The following is a 19,155-nucleotide window of genomic DNA, read 5'->3' as shown; positions in this document are numbered from 1 at the left end:
ACAAAGTAGAATATAGTAAGGTTTTCTATATCCTAGAAAAATCCAAGCAGATATTTCACAGAAAAATGAAAAGTTTTCCTGATAAATTGCTTAGATTTTGTCAAATAGTTGGAGGTCTGCCAGTGGAAAGTACTTCTTTGGCCAGAGAAATAAAAGCACTCACGTTTTCCAATACAGGATTCCTGTGGAGCATAACATTAGTCATACTTCAAGAATTTCTATCCAGTATCACTCTGTACATGCATTTCATGGACAAACTAAATGATCAGTACTTGCGTTCGTTTGACAGATCCATTGACATTGTAATAACAGTGGATTTAGTCTCCCTACAAGTGGTGACGGCTGTCACATTTTTCAGCTCAGCCTGGAAGAATTCCAGACTCGCAGGCGTATTTGACACTCTGGAACGAGTCTACCAAGAACTCCAGCATAATACATCAGAAGTCAAGCGAACAGTTACACTTTTGGGAATCTACGCTGTTGCACTAATGATAGTTTCCATTTGTTACCGAATGGTTCTTATGAACCACAGTGATCAAGCATTTTCATTAGCAATATCCATCGTTACCATTGTACTGCTGTTCTGCTCCCAAGCTGCTCTGCTCGTCCACTTCACACATGTGGCTCAAAGTATCGCAAAGTCCTTTGAAATAGTGAACGCCAAGATCGAGATGGAAGTCACAAGCCCTGCCAGTGTTGACGGCACCCATACAAGATGTAAGCATAACGATTATTCACAGACAATTTTCTGATGAATAGCAGACTGCACAGAAATAAAACTTAACTAATTAGGAAAGTAATAATAATAATAAATACATAAATATAATACACAACAAATTTGAAATAATCTGTTATGTACAATATATTTACTTATTTAAGACAAAATAACAGTATTTTAAGAGAGAGGAATAGAGATTTATTTTAAATTAAGTCTATCAACTGAAATATCACAATTAACTGGTGTGTGATTTCACCATTCCATGAATGTATTACTTTAGAATCAGGTTTAGTATGTGTATCAGTATATTCCATCTAGGTTGAAACAATTTTCTAATTGATCTGAATCTTATGTGCTATTTTAATGGCCTCTCAAAATGTTTCCTAACAATATTTAAGCAACGATAAGTCATTCTTACGCTTAAAAGAGTTATTGCTATGTAATATAATATATATATATATATAATATAATATATATATTATATTACATAGCATATATATATATATATATATATATATATATATATATATATAATGGATTAAGAAGCCTGATACAATCAAAATTACATACCTGTCTGTTCTAGAACGTGTATAAGGGGTAGAGAAATTGTTTTATATATTAGATTATTTTGTGATTTTTAGGCACTATGCTTTCTAAAATCAAGAAACTGAGGACTCTGATGAACACCTATTGGATGCTGTGTGACGCCGTACAACAGGCTAATGTCTTCTACTGCGATCAGCTGATGGTCGTTACCTTCTCCTCATTTCTCCACATCACTGTCACGTCTTACTACTTTTTCTTGCTCCTTAAAACTGGTAAAGCGTTTACAATGGCTTATGAGGGGGCTTGGATCTTGCTTCACATCTGCCACGTTGTTCTGTTACTAACCTCAAGTACAGATGTCACCAAAAAGGTAAATGTTACATTAAGAAAATCCCACCCTAAGGTGTGCATGGCTTTTTATCTAACAAAACTTAGAATTTATTTCAAATCCGTTACATCAAAAAAGTTTTATTACATATATTGTTTGTTTTCGGCTAGTCTACTATCCTACTGCAATCGTTCCTAATATTTTATATTGAAAGGAATTTTGGTCTCTATGCCATGAAGCTGACCAATACCCAACTCGACAAAAAATAATAGTTTTCCAAATGTCATCAAGTTTTCTCGTTACTGCACCTATCAGAGATTCCCAACAAGGAACTGTTTATAGTATAGGTTGTAGAGATAAGGTTCCCCTGTATGCTCATAAATGACTTCAGGGGTGCCAAGAGATATTTCATGATCCGTTAAAAGTCCTTGATAGCCCTCAGAAACCTCCGAGTCGGCCACCTACTTCTGGTGATAAGATGTAGCGCGAGTATGGAATTTCTTCCCGCAACTATTACTCACCACAAAAATCCTTAAGTAATATTTAAAATCCAGGTAAAAAGGGTCGATGACACATCTGTTCCAGTCTATGACCTATTCAATCTTTTTTTAAATTTTCAATGCAATGATATTGATTTCTAAGATGTGTCAAATTTTTAATTTCCAAATATATGATATTGTTCTAGGCCGATGAGACAGGACAGACGATCTGCAAGTTGATCAATAAGGACTTGGACCCAAATTTGAGAAAACAGGTAATTTTTTCATACCTATTTAACCACTGACTCGGCCAATTTAATAAGGGTTTGGTCTTATAGTCATAATTTGTTGGAATGTTACTAGAAGACTTCAAAAGTCTGAAGTCCCACGTTGGTTTTCTTATTAGCGTTTTAGGGCATATAATATGTAAAAATCATTGTGGGTATTTTCCAGCTTGAAGGGTTTCTCCTGCAGTTACCTCACCACAACGCAAGATTCTCTGCTCGTGGATTTTTCCCGCTCAACAACGAGACCCTCACAGCGGTTAGTGATTACTCGCTTCTCTATTAACATATAGGATTCTGTATCCATCTATCCATCTATCGTCTGTATAATTTTCTTATCTAGAGTTAAATTTCGTGACAAGATAAACAGACGGTTAACAAACATGTTATATCATGTAGACTGACTGTGTGTTCTGTCTGTACAGATGGCTGGAGCGGTGACAACTTACCTGGTGATACTAATCCAGTTCCAGAGTGAACCATCACCCACCTAGAAAAAAGAAGCTTAGAACTTAGTACGAAAACACTGAATATATATTTAGACTTCTGTTAAGTATAAATTCACATGGTATAATTGGATGTAGTTTAGTAACACTTCTAATGTATGGTTTGTACATTCACATTCACGCTGGCAACATGCAATGTATAAACTGTTCAGCGAGTTTATTGATTTAATAAAGAGTTTTATTGTTTAGGCAGCTGCATCTAATTAAATTACATAAAATACACGTATATGTGTATTCGTCAAATATGGGAGGAAAATAAAATGCGTTTTAAACAATATGTTATACTAATTTTAAAAGCATAATCTTAAAAAATACATAAATTCCGAAGGATTCTTCTTGAATTATGAATGTTAGAGTGTTTGTTATTTTGGAATATCATTTTTCGCTATACGTATTTTTGGCTGAGCGTTAGCGATTGTGTTGTAACAGACGCCATTTTGTTAATATTAAAAAAATAACATAATTTTTTTATTTTTCTATAACCTATTAAAACGTGTCTGCCTACCTACCTATACTATTTTTAGAGATCAAAATTTGTTCATACAAATAAAAAATGGCGGCTAGCGGCTAAACCAAGTAGATATTAGAAAAATGTTAGTCTTGAGTTTTAGCTTAGAATCACACATAAAATCTGAAAATGCACAGTCAGCCCAACTTTTTTGTTACATCATGTATATGGTAAATTGTTAATAAAATAGTTGTACGTCAAACTGTGTTCGATATATTAATAAACTTAACCCCCATTAATATTTTTCTATCTTCAGGATTTGGTGAAAGGAGTGCTTAAAAAGTTTCAACTTGTAACAAAATTTCACTTATAAATAACTAGTTCGTTGACTAGCTTGGTATACTATTTTCCTTCAGTATAAAAAATTCACACCTCTTAGTGTTTTAGAATGATTATATTTGTTATGTTTTCCAAACATTTTTGTATTTAAAATGAGAAAACTCTATAATTATTTCAATATTCGATAACTAGCATGAACTCTCCTGGTTGGTAGACGTTGACCCTCCCGGAGTTAAGACCTACACATCCACTGATATTCCTTATAAAAAAGCGAGATATTCCTGATCCATGCACTCGTAAGTGGAGAATACTCCTTCCCTTAATAACTCTATTAGCCAAACAAGAGATAATATTTCGAGCTGTTTTTCTGAGTCATTATCGCAGTCCTCTCACAGAATTAACCTTCTTGGAGGGCTCAGTTCATGTTATAGCGCAAAAATAGTATTTCATCATTCTCGATAATGACGATTCGTTACGTTGTATTGCATCGTTATTTGTAAAACAATGTCCTGTGTTAGTTGAAAATAGCTTCTTCTTATTTTTCAACAAATAAAACAAATATAATCTGATCTAATACTTACAATGTTAGTAAATGACGGAAGAACCATGTTCTGTATTCTAGATTCCTATTTTATTCATATTCGAAACACCAAATTTTATCACACTCCATATAAAACATACAAGGAAACTTTGTTTTTTCTATGGATTGATAATGTTGTAAATGTTTTAAATTGTTAACTCCAGCCATATTTGAATTGACTGTCGTACAGATCTGGCTAATTAACGTCACAGAGAAACTTATGCGAACAATGATTGTACTAAGTATAATTTATTTTAGAATTTCCTTTGTCAGATCTTTGTGATTCTTATGAGATTTACATGTAAATTGGATACGCATGTAATTACTATTTGGAAAACCCGTTTTGAGATACAAATCAATGATTTATTCAACAAATTTAGGGAATGTTTTTAAGGATATTACATTAACGCTCATATTTTTATCTAGGTCCAGTAACGAAGTAGGTGTAAATTGTTATGTTTTAAAAGTATAAAGACCGACTTTGGAATAGAAAGCTAAAATAAAAGAGGAAAATATCTATTTGGTAGCTCAAACCGTTAGTTAAAAAAAGAAGAGTGTTAAATTTGATTAACTTTTTCTAGAATGTATTGTCGGTACAACCATTTTGTGAACATTTCCAATCAGAAAGTTTAATTACCGTACAGAGTATAACCAAGTAGATTAATTATTTATATTTTATAATAACCATAAGGTGACAGTAGATCTTTTCTGATATTGCATTCCAATCTTTTATCAACAGTGTCATTGGGCTCATTATACAATAATCATCCTTGTGTTTGACTGTGTTATTGGACGAAACCAATTTCTATACAAAACCCTATGATCTCGTTGTTTCAAGATGGGATACCTTGGGGATGCAAAGAAGGATATAATTGGCACCTTCATTGGGAAGGCAGAGTATTCCTAATTTTTATGAGACAACAATGAAATGAAATGAGAATGTACACACATGCTATGTCACGGACAGAAGACAGCTTTTTATATTATTATGTATTGATGATAGCAGTTTTAAGTATTTCTTTTTGTAAATTTTACAATTGTTACAGATTATGTAGTGGATGATATGGCTCTTAGTTCAGTTATTTATTATGACGACGTTGCTTCGTTACAATGTAGCATTGAGCAATTGATATAAAGCAATGGCTACAAATATACCTGTATTTGATACAGCGATATCTGACCCTGCTCCGGAGGTTATGGACAGTCAATAAAATTTAAAAACACATGACTCCAAGGACAAAACACTCGGAAATTTATCCAACCAAGTAACATCTTACATCTTTAAAGTTACCAAAACATTAATCATTTGAGCAACTTTAACTGATGCAGAAGTTCATAGCTGATTCATCCTCTAAAATTTGAAAACAAAATTAAATCCTGGATTACTCGATTTATTGAATATAGAAATGAAATTAATGTTTTACTATTGCATTTTATGGTCCAAAATAACTTTTTTCGTTTAAAATGGCGTCCTTAACCAAATAGGTAGCCACTGTTCCATATTAATTGAAGGATTAATAATTAAAGAAGTTGTTGGAAATACTTACTCGAAAACACTTGAAAGCGGTCTTGAGGGATTTGATTGATTTTGCTTGTCAGTTTAGGTTTATAAAAACGTAACCCACTATTGGTTTGATCACAATGCATCTTTTTGAAACGTTTATGAAATATCTAGTAAGAAGCAATCTGTTTCCACATTTCTAGATCTTTCCCACATTTGCGACTGTGAGCTGCATGGGACAGTGCCGTGCCGGTTAGAAACAATAAGCATCCGAGGAATGCAATAATTTTATCTCCAAGACATAGTGCAATGTGTAAAGATGTCAAATGCTCTGCAAGTTAAAATTAAAGTGACGCTTGGAGTCCCTCAAGGATTGATTCTTGCACCGTTTGTGTTTTTTTTATAACTTAGTAAGTCGATCCTTAACGGGAAGGTGCTTCAATACACAGCTGAAACGAATCTTTATATTGAGCCTTTTCAAACAGGACTTTGGAAATACTTTGGACAGTTTTGTTATTTCATTATATTTTATATATAATAGAATGTTTTAATGTTGGAATGAAATATTTTATTAACTAATTCATTAAGAATTAATTATTTAATAATTTTTGATTGAGTATCACTTTCTTTTTCAGCTAACACCCATCACCAAAGCTCGGGAAGGAGGTACAGTTTCAGAATATAACATACAACAGCAGCTTTAGATTAAACTACGTGAGGTTTACAGGATTTGTATGATTCCTTGTCCTTCCAAACCTCTAATTGTGTGAATGTCGAGTTAGCCTACAGTTCATCTTCCTCATAATGCAGCAATTGGAATCTGGCCTCATCACACCTTTTCATTTAGATTACTCTATATGTAATAATCTGAGTGTCTCTGATGTCGATACTATTTAAAGAGTCCATTTTAAGCTTCTTCGTCGCCGAATTTTTGGATCTTCTTAGACGTACATGACACCAAATTCCAGGAGTCAAGTCTGTGACAGCGTTACATTCCAGACGCTGCACTAAGAAGAGGATGAACCTGAGGCTAAACTCAATATTCACATTAAATCGACCCTTATTCATAGCTTTGTTACGTGTATAAACCTCCAGGTTGAGTAAAGTAATATTCAATAGAGAAATTCTCTGAACAGTGAAACAATGTACAAAGGAGGGACTATGATATTGCTAACAGGTTATTCAATAGTTACATTCCAGAAGAAATTAGTATAATTCGATTTTACTAACATAATTGTTCACTATTCCTTAAGGGGGGTCCGTACCAAAAATTTCATTTTTTAGAGTTTTTTGGTTTTTTTAGTTTTATATTCTTCAGAACCTCACCTTTTCAAAGATGTGCTTATTTTCTTTCTATCTTTATTAGAAGTTATTGAAAAGAAAGTTTTTCGAAAGCATTGCAACCAATTTATGGTGAAAGAGGCAGCCCCGCTGGTGGCCCACCGCTTTAAGCATATTCATACATACTACTGTACCATAGTTCAAATTCATTTATGCTGAATCGCGGTAGGAAGTAGGCTCTTATTAACTAGACGCGGTGCGGGGACATTGTTTGTTCAGTTGGACCGGCAATCAGCTGATCGGTCAGTGACGTATCGGGTGATGCGTTCCTCCCGGCTCGCTGGAGGAGCAGTCAGTCTAGTCTTGGCGATTGAGGAGTACGTGTAGCGGTCGAGTTAGTAGCTGAAGTTCTTTCTCTAACCCAATAGTTGGCATTTAGAGTAATTATTTATCGCGGGTAAATTCACTTTTCAAGTATTTAAATTTTTTAGTGCGTTTTATTTTCTGATCTGCCTCCGTAATCTTCAAAGTAGTAAGTCCCGTACCAGCGTATAGTTAATATCTTTTATTTTATAATACTGTAATTAAAATTTCTAAAGTTTCCCATCTTTCAGAGTCTGAAAATTTAATTCAATTTTTTGAAGTATTGTGAATTAAATTTTGGTCATAAAGTAAATATCAAGTTTTGTGTTATATTAATTTTGAGAATTTAGAGAAGAGAACTTTTTATTTTGTTTTGTTAATTTAAACCATTTTTGGAGAAGTATACATTTTTAGTTTAATTTTAATTTTAATATCTTTTAATCAGACTCTTAATTAGATTTGTTCGATTGAGTGACATTTGAAGAAAATTGAATCAAAAGTTTGTAAACTTTGTAAACTTTTGGGTGAACTTAAATTTCGGAATAAAGCAAGTATTTCCGAAAAGTTGTTTAATTTATAAAGTATTTGCTCCATATAAATTTAAAATATATGTGCTATAAAAACGGTACACTACTACTATTCTTGTTTCCTTATTGTTATGTTATGTTGGCTACCCTGCTTTTGATGTATATTTTTGTCTCTGTCAGGTGTACTATTTGTCATGTGATCTTTGTTTATGTGATGTCAGTGAGAGTGTTTCTCAATTTGTGTTGTTTACAAAGTGACAGTTTACTTATTCGAGTTTTGTGAATATTAGTTGTTGTTTCAAGTTAACGTGGGAAATAAACAGAAAATCGGGAATCGTTTCAAGTGTTATTCCAAGAGAAAGCATGTTGGAAAGACTAAATCTAGCCTTGATAGATCTTCTGAGGCTATGTATAACCTCAATACTGAAACTTTGCCCAGGCCTACCACCAGCACTGACACTTCTGATAATCCTACCACCCCTAGTTCTTCTGTTAGAAAAATGAAAGTTCAAGGTAATTTTGAATACTATAATCAGAAGAATGAGGTTTTAGCATATGACATATTTGATTTGAATTCGCTTGCCGAAGCCATAAATGAAATCGCAGGATGCAGTCGTTGCAAGCACAAATTGATTTCTGAAAGGCGGTCTGTTGAAGGACTTGCAGTAAATTTCTCAGTGTATTGTCCAAACTGTACAGACAAAAAAGGTCTATTGACAATTGTAATAAAATCACTGAAAATATCAATGGAAAATCTGTAACTCTTTACGACTTGAACCTACGTCTTGTGCACGGTATGCGCAGCATTGGCAAAGGCCACACAGCAGCCCAAATCTTGTGTGGCACTCTAAATCTTCCTCCTCCTCCAGTTTATTATTGAAAACATGAACAAGTTTTAGGCACAGTAGCAGAAAATATGTGTAAAAAAAGTATGAGAAACGCCGTAGAAGAAGCAGTGAGCAGTAATGATGGGGACCGACATAACTTATGCGTTGCACTAGACGGTTCATGGCAAAAGAGAGGCCACGTCTCTCAAAATGGCATTCTTTCTCTAACATCAGTAGATACAGGGAAAGTACTAGATGTATCTATCCTTTCAAAGTTTTGTAAATGCCCAAATAAGTGTGAAAATGTTCATGTAGTCAACTGTAAAGCAAACTATCAGGGTAGCAGCGGAGGAATGGAGGTCGCTGGCGCTTTAGAGGTTTTTCGGAGGTCAGAGCCGGAATATAATGTTCGCTAACTCAACTACTTGGGAGATGGAGACTCAAAGGCCTATGCATCAGTGAATGAAGCTCAAGTTTATGGAGAAGAAATAAAAATAAACAAACTTGAATGCATAGGCCACGTGCAAAAGAGAATGGGAACACGTTTACTCAAAATAAAAAGTACGTCGGGTAAAACCCTCCTTGAAGATAACAAATCTATGTCCGGAAAAGGTCGACTTACTACTGCTGCTGTTCATCAACTGCAAAGTTATTATGGACTGGCTATACGTCGGAACACATCAAGTGTAAGGGAAATGAAGCAAGCAGTTTGGGCTGAATTTTTCCACGTCTTATCGACTAACGAACAACCCCAACACGAGCTTTGCCCAAAAGGAGACGGAACGTGGTGTAAGTTCAACCAGAGCTTACTTGATAATACTGAGTATGATCATAACAAACACTTTCATTTGCCAAAAGCTGTTATACTTGCTATCAAGCCAATATTTAGGGATTTGGCTGATCCTGAGCTTTTGCAAAAATGTGTGAAGGGCAAAACACAAAACCCAAACGAATCATTGAACAATGTGATTTGGTCTGTAATACCAAAAAGGGTTTTTGTTAGCCTACCAGTGCTAAAATATGGGACTTATTTAGCTATAAGCACATTTAATAATGGCCTGATAAGTAGAGTACAAATAATGGATGAGCTTAAACTTTCTCCTGGTAAAAATTTGGTTGCTGCAATGAAAAGCCTTGAGAATAAGCGACTCAAGAAAGCCGAATTAGCTGCAAATGAGCTTGAGAAGAAAATCAGGAAGGCTAAGGCATTGAAGAAAAGAAAGTTAGAGGACCAATTTGAGCAGGATGAAGCAGACAAACCAGCCTACAGCACTGGCAGCTACTGATGTTACCAAGTTCACTGTAGGTTAGTACAACGATTTTTTCAATCGCGTTTTCCCAAAATTTGTATTTTCTAACTTTGATGTAAGTTTTCTCAGGACCTGTTAAAGATATCTTTATGAAATTTTCACTGTGTGTTTGTTTTAGTATTTACTAGTCACTAACACAAGGATTTTGTAAAATTTTAATTTTTGGGCTTATAAAAATTAAATTTCTGAATTAAAAACGTGAAATTTAACACAAGTTTTTAAAAAATTTGTAGAAAAATTAAAATACAAAATAAACAAAAATCCTTGTGTCAGTGACTAGAGTATTACATGATTAATAAAATAAAATAAAACATTTCAGTGTAGGTTCAACACAACTCTATAAAAATTACATATAATTAACATTACGGAGATAGGCGAACAGACCCCCCTTAATATATGAAAAACTAAGTATATCCTAATAATTAAATTATTGAGTTAATTTAATACACTAATATAATGCATAATAATTTTTTTTAGTTTATATATTATACATTTACCAGATTGCAATATCTGGTTTAAACAGATATGCGAAATATCCCATTCAAGGAAAACCATCAGTAGTTTTACCACATATTAATCTCTCAGGCAAAGATAAGTTTTTGTACAAAACTTGTATATTTTTGGTAAATGTATTCCCATGGAAGGGTTTGAACACGGGTAACTATCTGACATGCCCGCAAAAAAGATACTTTTATATAATATAATACAACATGTTGACATAGAGATTTATAATCATGCCATAAGCTTTAACAGGCACCAGTTGCACGCAAAATTTCAAGTCCGTCGCTTAATCATTCTTGATAAAAAATAAATATTCCAAAATATCAAATAATCTAAAATCTTCAAAATTCAAGAAGTAATAAGTGCCAAATTATAGTATTAGAGTAGAGAGAAATTGTATGTTCTAGGACAACCGTTACACGGCCAAGGTCACACAACATCAACACAAAGGTCAATGACCCCTCGCCCCCCTCCACCCCCTCGCCCACAGAGGTCAATGACCCCTCGCCCCCCTCCACCCCCTCGCCCACAGAGGTCAATGGCCCCTCCACCCCCTCGCCCACAGAGGTCAATGACCCCTCGCCCCCCTCCACCCCCTCGCCCACAGAGGTCAATGACCCCTCGCCCCCCTCCACCCCCTCGCCCACAGAGGTCAATGACCCCTCGCCCCCTCCACCCCTCGCCCACAGAGGTCAATGACCCCTGTCCCCCCTCCACCTCCAGAGGTCAATGACCTTCAAGGTCATTCGATGACCTTGACTTTGGATTTCAAGGTCACACTATGACCTTGACCTTGGACTTCAAGGTCACCCGATGACCTTGACCTTGGACTTCAAGGTCACCCGATGACCTTGACCTTGGACTTCAAGGTCACTTAATAGCCTTGACCTTCAGTTGTAAGAACGTTTCGTCATAACACTTGAGTCGTCATACAACTGTGACAACACCTGGCTATACGTAGTTTACTTATGATGTAATATTTATGACGTAAATATGAGATCATTGTAATAGTTTGTGGTATTACTGATATTGTATGTTGGCACAAGACATGCGCAGGAAGTAGTTTTCCTTCTGGAGTTTTTGATTCATTAATATTAATAAAGCGGATGACCAGAGTGATTAAGCCACGCGCAGTGCAATTTTGTTGCAACAGTATAATAATAAGTATTTATTCACTATGGTAATGGATTCAACGAAGTGCGTGTAAAGTAAACAAGTGTAGTTATGCAACGTGTGATACAGCCTTGAGGTTTCTTTATAAGCTGAGGAGGAAGTTTTACCCAACAGTGTTCTGTTCATGCTTTCCAAGACACTTCTAATATACAGGTATGTATTTCATACAATTACGTTCCATTATTTTCTACGTTTTTTGAAAAATATGTTGTTTTTTCCAAAACTAACTATTGGTAAATTATTTACAAATTGTGTTAAACTAGTATTAATTTGGTTTTATTAAATAGATGAAAACAGTGCATTTTAAATTTTGTAATTTAAAAAATATTAAATTTCTTTTGTATTGATTATTAACGATTTTAATTTTGTGTTTTAGAAATGGATTCTGAAACAGTCGTTGACTTGACACAATCCGAAGAGCATTCTTCAATACTACGTAAGCTTCTAAGTACTCCTCCACCTCCACCACTTAAACAGCAACAGCAACAGCAACAGAAACAGCAACAGAAACAGCAACAGCAACAGCAACAGCAGCTGACACAACAACCGTCTACTTCTTCATCTTTCGGTACGTCAGCAATGATGAGTTTCTTAACATTGACACAGATTATAGAAAATTTATGGATGATTGGGTTTCGAAGTTTGGATAGTTGGGAACAATTGGTTAGTCAACTGAAAAAATCAAAAGACATTTGCATGAACCCTATAGCAGTACAACTGCTATTTATTTTCCAAAACTTATGTGATTCTTTGACTAAATATTACCTAGTAGAAAATAATGACTTATCTGCAGATAAACAGGTTTATTATTTATTAGAAGAGCACACGTATGACATGTTATTAAGTATTTTTGATGATGTATTAAAAAATGTTACTAATGTTTCGTTTCCACTAAATATTGTACAAAAGATTCAGGATATCGGAAGAAGTAGATTAATAGAATTAGAAGGTAATACTGAACAAAAAGAGAGTAAAAAATTGAGAAAAGGAGTTAAAAGACCAAAAAGTGATTATTCGTCTGATTCAGATCAACTAAACTTTGATGATGACGATGATGAGGTTGACAAATTTGCTAAATTATTTAACCATAAAAATAATAAATCCTTATTCATATCACAACATTTACAGTACCAGTCTGGCGATCAAAAAAGAAAAATATCAACACCTGGCGAGACTGGTACTCATTTAATTAAAATTGAAATCACCGATGTTAAAGATTTGAAAAAATGTAAAAGTGAAAAACAATATTGGCAAAAAGTATCGAAAAAAGGCTATTTTTTATTAGACGTTAAAAAAAATCCAGAAGACAAAAGAAAGTTTGAAGTAATTAACAATGTGTTAACGTCTGTTGGTCAAAACATGTTAAAAATGGACAGTGTAAAACAAGAAACAGTTACATTTGATAAAAAAGACAAATCGTACTAAATGTTAAGTAGAGTTTGTTAAATATTTTTAGGCTTACTATGTCTTATTGATTTTACAATAATTTTCTATATTAATTAATTAGTTATTATTTTTTCAGCTAGTAACACTCTAAAATTTATTCGACTGTCGGAAAATGGATTTCCACCCGAACGTTGTTCACCATTAGCTGCGGGCTTTGATTTAAGAAGTGGAGAAAATGTAGTTATAAAAAAATGGGATCGTAAATTAGTAAAAACAAATATTGCGATAGTATTACCAGACGAGTGTTATGGTCGAATAGCGCCGAGATCAGGTCTATCTTTAAAAAACGGTATACATGTAGGTGCTGGAGTTATTGATCCAGATTATAGAGGAAACGTAGGAATAGTGCTGTTCAATTTATCAAACGATAATTTCAGTGTAGAAATTGGTGATAGAATAGCTCAATTAATTTGCGAGCGAATAGTTTGGCCTGATATTGAGGAGGTTACTAAAAACAGTGTGTTAGAAAAAACTAGTAGAGATGAAAATGGTTTTGGATCAACAGGATTAAAATAATTATTTTTATTTTTTTTTCAGATCATAAATAATGGAATCTTTTCTACCATTTAAAAAAAGAAAACATACTTTTGTTTCTGAACCAATGAACATTGATAATAATGAAGAAGAAGAGCTCATGGAATTAGAACAGGAAAATAATTATTCTCTATCACCATCTACATCATCATCATCATTATCTTCTGATGAAAATAAATTATTAGAAGTTCCCAATTTAAAACGAAAAAAACACAGATTAAAATTAGTATGTCCAAATTATAAATTTATAGAAATTGAAAATGCGTTTAAAGGTATTTTAAAAACGTACTATTTGAAAAACCAAGACAAAAATTTAAAAGATATTTGTTTAATTTTACAAGTTTCTAAAGAAGAAATAAAACAGTTGATATTAAATTTACTAAATGAATATGAAGCATTAAAATTTAACATTGTTGTTGAATGTACTTATATGAAACCTTTTACAAAGGAGACTCAAGAAGTGGCTTTTAAAACCTCTAATTTTACAGTGTTTCGTGAAAATTCTTTAAATAATATCTTGAGAAATATGTTTACAAAAATTTGTGGTGAAGAAAATGATTATTTAGGAAAAGGTAGCGGTTGGACATTACATTCTGTAGATGGAATTCTTGTACGATGTAGTAAGTATAGACCATTAGCCGGCTCTTCATACATTACTCTTCCAAAGTGTATTCAAAATAAAAAAGCTATTATTAATCCGCAAAATCTAGATGATGATAAATGTTTTCAATGGTCAATTCTAGCTCGTTATGTAGAAGGCGAGCATAGAGAACGTGTAGATGAAAGATATACATCTATAATTAATAACTTCAATTTTAATGATTTAGTTTATCCATGCACTTTAAAACAAATTAAAAAATTCGAAAAAAATAATTTTGGAATAAGTGTAAATGTTTATGGTATAAATAAAACATTCGAAATTTATCCACTCAGAGTATGTGAAGAAGAAGCTGAAAATCATTTTGATTTATTGTTATTGTCCAACGATCAAGGTATTAACCACTATTGTTATATTAATGATTTTTCAAGATTAATTAGAACACAAATTTCACTCAATACGAAAAAAATGATATTTTGTAAAAGATGTTTTGCTCATTATTCAGGAATTGATAAACAAGTAAAATTAAATGCTCACAAATTAAACTGTAAAATCAATAAGCCGTTAAAAGCACAAATGCCGGATAATCCATCAATTTTAAAATTTACAAATTTTCATTTTAAGTTTAAGGTTCCAGTTGTTGCTTACTGCGATTTTGAATGTATTTTGAAAAAAGTTGATGAACAGCAATCAAAGTACACAACCATTAATGAAATACATGAACCAATGAGTTTTTGTGTGTATTTAGTTATTGATAAAGACTTTCCGGAACATATGACATCTCAATTGCCAAATGAACCGTATCTTTATAGAGGTCCTGATGCAGCTTCAAAATTTATGGATTATCTAATTTCAATTGCAAATTTGTTAGCAGAATTAATTGATATTAATAGACCTATGATACCATTGAGTGATTATGAAAGAAATAGAATTAAATCTATTAATAATTGTGAATTGTGTAATTTAGAATTTACCATGATTGAACAACCTGTAAAAGATCATTGTCACTTTACTGGACGTTTTAGAAATTTACTCTGTAACAAATGTAATTTGAAAAGAAAAAATCAAACATGTTTACCAATATTTTTGCATGGAAGTTCTAATTATGACACACATTTTATTGTTAAACAGTTAGGTTGTGACCAACAAAAAATTAATGTTATTCCGAATTCTTCAGAAAAATATGTTAGTTTTTCTAAAAACACGACTGGTAAAATTAAATTACGTTTTCTTGATAGTTTTAGATTTTTAAATACCAGTCTAGCTCAGTTAGCAAATAATTTACCAAAAGAAAGATTTTATCATACTAAATTATTTTTTAATAATGAAAATGATTTACCTTTTGTTACTAGAAAAGGTGTGTATCCTTATGAATATACAGATTCGTGGGAAAAATTGGAAGAAACTCAATTACCTGCAAAAGAATGTTTTTTTAACAAAATGTCAGAAGAACATATTTCAAATGAAGAATTTGATCATGCCAAAAAAGTTTGGTCACGATTTAACTGTCAAACATTAGGTGATTATTCTGATTTTTATCTAAAAACTGATGTATTATTATTAGCAGATATATTTGAAAATTTCCGCATTATATGTCTTAATAATTATGAATTAGATCCAGCTAATTACCTAACTCTTCCTAGTTTAACATTTGATGCGATGTTAAAATTTACAGAAGTAGAATTGGAATTATTAAACAATTATGACATGTATATGTTTATTGAAAAAGGAATACGTGGCGGTATTACTAGTTGTATAAAAAGACACGCTATAGCAAACAATAAAGATTTAAATGATACATTATTTGATTGTAATAAACCCTCTAATTATTTGACATATATAGATGCAAATAATTTATATGGCTGGGCCATGATCAAACCTATGCCAAAAGATGGATTTAGATGGTTAACAAATAAAGAAATAAAAAGATTCAATGTACAATCAATAACAAATGATAGTCCTATTGGATATATTATTGAATGTAATATTGGTTATCCATCATATTTACACGATTATCATAATGATTTACCATTTCTACCTGAAAAACAATGTCCGCCAAATTCAAAACAAGTTAAATTACTCACTACTCTTAATGATAAAGAATATTATGTGTGTCATTATGTCAACTTAAAACAGGCACTAGATAATGGATTAGTTTTAAAAAGAATACATCGAATCTTACAATTCAATCAGAGTCCTTGGCTTAAATCATATATTTTATTTAACACTGAAAAGAGGAAACAGTCGAATAATGAATTTGAAAAAGACTTTTATAAATTACTTAATAATGCAATGTTTGGCAAATCAATAGAAAATGTTCGAGACAGACTTAATTTAGAATTAGTAAATACTGAGAAAAGATTGTCAAAATTGATTTCCAGACCTAATTTTAAAAACCGAATAGTTTATTCAGAAAATTTAAGCGCAGTAGAATGTAGTAAAGATGTTGTATTGTTTAATAAACCTATTTATATTGGATTTACAGTCTTAGAATTAAGCAAATTTCACATGTACGATTTTCATTATAACATAATGAAACCATTTTATCCAAATAAAATAAACTTACTTTATATTGATACTGATTCATTTTTTTATGAGATATTCACTAAAGATTTATATGAAGATTTCAATAATTTAAGTATAAAAAAATATTTTGATATGTCAGATTATCCAAAAAATCATAAATGTTATTTTGTAGAAAATAAAAAAAAATTAGGCTGTTTTAAAGACGAATGTATGGGTATTCCTATAGTAGAATTTATCGGATTAAGGAGCAAACTTTATACCTACAGAACTATGAACGATTTGTATTTAGAAGAAAAAAAGATGAAATTAAAAAAAGCTAAAGGTGTAACAAAATCTGTAATAAAAAATCATATTAATTTTTATGATTATAAAAATTGTTTATTTTCATCATGTAACATTAGAAAAGAAATGAGAATGTTTCAATCAAAAAAACATACTCTAAGAACAGTAACAATAAACAAGTTGGCTCTAAATGGAAATGATGATAAAAGATGTATTCAAAAAGACGGAGTACACACATTAGCGTATGGTCACACAAAATTGAAAATTTAATTTTTACATATCCATTTCTGTATATTATATTATATTTGTTATTATTTTTATTAATATTATACTAATTTTTTGTAAATATTGTACTAATATTATGTATTATTATCAAATATATTTACATACAATTGAATTACCATATACTATTGTACTTATTTTACCTCCTATTTCCTAATTTAAATATAAGGATAAAATAATAACACATCAATATTTACAAAAAAAATCATATTTATTTTTTTATATAATCTTTTTTACAATTCCTGATAATGGTGTGTACTGTACAATTGCATCATTTATAATTAAACAATAAACTGCAGTTCCAGCTGGAAAGTCTTTGTTTGCCTGCAATTCAACTCTTATATCCAATGCTCCGGTTTTTATTGTATCAACTTGCTTTGAACAATCAATAACGAAAAGTGGAAATTTTTGTAGAAACTCATTTTTACTCAGACAAGGTTGGTTATCACTTCCTGCATAATATGAAGACTGGAATCTTGAATACAATTCATACATCAGTGCTGTGCATCCATTGAAATTATCATAAGGATAATATTTGCTATTTAAATAAAGTTTTACATTTTCCAAATCACAAAAATCAAAATGTGATGAATTTTTATCATTTTTATCTTTTCTATTTGTTTGAAAGCCTATTATTACATATCGAGGCTTTTCCACCAAAGATGTAGTTTTAACAGTCCAAGTCTGAGCTTTAGAAACAGGAAGTGAGGGATATTCATGAATTTGCCACCTTCTAAACGCCATTGTTATGGGCTGATCAGAGTCAGTAATCTTTAGTAATGATAATCTTATATTATCATCAACACGAACATAAGGAACTTTCCAAACAATCTTATTTATTTGAAATGAACAATCGTGAAGACTTGGTGTAGCTTGAAAAATTGCATTTTTATCAGTTGATGCGCGTATCAGCACTAATTCTTGTTTTACATTCAAAAGTATTTTTTTATAATCTTCTGCAAACCCCAATAACAATTGGAGCGGTACACAAAATGAAAAATTAGTTTTATCTGCAAGAACGTCCATCGATGGTGGATTCCAGCCTGCATTCTTAATCCAGTTTTCATCTCCCGGTTTCAGTGTAAGTATATTCTTCATAGTACTAGTTATACCAACATTTTTTACACGATCAATTTCCGTTCCACAAATTTCATATCTAATTTCATCAAATAAGAAAGCCATACAGTTATTAATTAGACTTGAAGTAGTATCATCTTTTGAATCAGCAGATTTAATAATTTTCCCTTCAATTAGTAAAAAACTTTTATTAGGACACGTATATGCGTCTTGTTGATGAACAGGAATACGAATTTCATCACTATTTTTAAAAGAATTAGATGTGTATGGATTGTGAGAATGCCATTCCCATTCTATAAGCGATTCATCAATTTCTATATTTTCATTAACATTTAATATATTACTCATTTTTAATTCGTTTAAATTCCGGAAGATTTTGTAGAAAAATTAAATTTTTCAATGTTAACGGTTTCAAAGTTCGACCATGACTAATATCTTTTTTAAATTTATTATTTCTTATACTAGAAACGCTAGTTGTAATACTGTTATTGTTATTTTCTCTAATCGGAAATACAATACCCATTATTATTTATTTCTGTTTTTTTCTTATATCAACTCTTAAATTGATTTCTTCGTTTCTAAAGTTCACTAAGTTCCCTTCTTGATCCTCTAATGTTATATAAAATTCACCTAATGTTGATTGTTTTGTAATTGGTAAGTATTTAACAATGTTTGGTTTTTCAACAATTTTATAACCAG

General features: G+C 31.9%; 2 protein-coding genes across 3 annotated transcripts; both read left to right on the top strand.

Annotated features, from left to right (window-relative positions):
• Nucleotides 1-512: 512 nt before the first annotated feature.
• LOC124368076 (putative gustatory receptor 28b) lies at nucleotides 513-2,849 on the top strand. Its single transcript, XM_046825351.1, has 5 exons — nucleotides 513-717; nucleotides 1,360-1,634; nucleotides 2,278-2,346; nucleotides 2,525-2,614; nucleotides 2,781-2,849. Exons 1-5 carry the CDS (start codon nucleotides 513-515, stop codon nucleotides 2,847-2,849), a joined length of 708 nt encoding a protein of 235 aa, XP_046681307.1.
• Nucleotides 2,850-11,969: 9,120 nt separating this feature from the next.
• Nucleotides 11,970-13,858, top strand: LOC124367438 (deoxyuridine 5'-triphosphate nucleotidohydrolase-like). Of its 2 annotated transcripts, none has more exons than XM_046824248.1 (2): nucleotides 11,970-12,279; nucleotides 13,695-13,858. In XM_046824248.1, exons 1-2 carry the CDS (start codon nucleotides 12,090-12,092, stop codon nucleotides 13,703-13,705), a joined length of 201 nt encoding a protein of 66 aa, XP_046680204.1. In that variant the 5' UTR covers nucleotides 11,970-12,089; the 3' UTR covers nucleotides 13,706-13,858. The 2 variants fall into 2 exon arrangements, with proteins under 2 accessions (XP_046680204.1, XP_046680203.1); XM_046824247.1 differs by having other exon boundaries at nucleotides 13,234-13,858.
• Nucleotides 13,859-19,155: the final 5,297 nt, after the last annotated feature.

This window comes from Homalodisca vitripennis, chromosome 8 (genome assembly GCF_021130785.1).
Source record: "Homalodisca vitripennis isolate AUS2020 chromosome 8, UT_GWSS_2.1, whole genome shotgun sequence".
Taxonomy (NCBI): Eukaryota; Metazoa; Arthropoda; class Insecta; order Hemiptera; family Cicadellidae; genus Homalodisca; species Homalodisca vitripennis.
The sequence above is the reverse complement of the archived record's forward strand: the minus strand, read 5'-3'. Positions and strand labels throughout refer to the sequence as shown.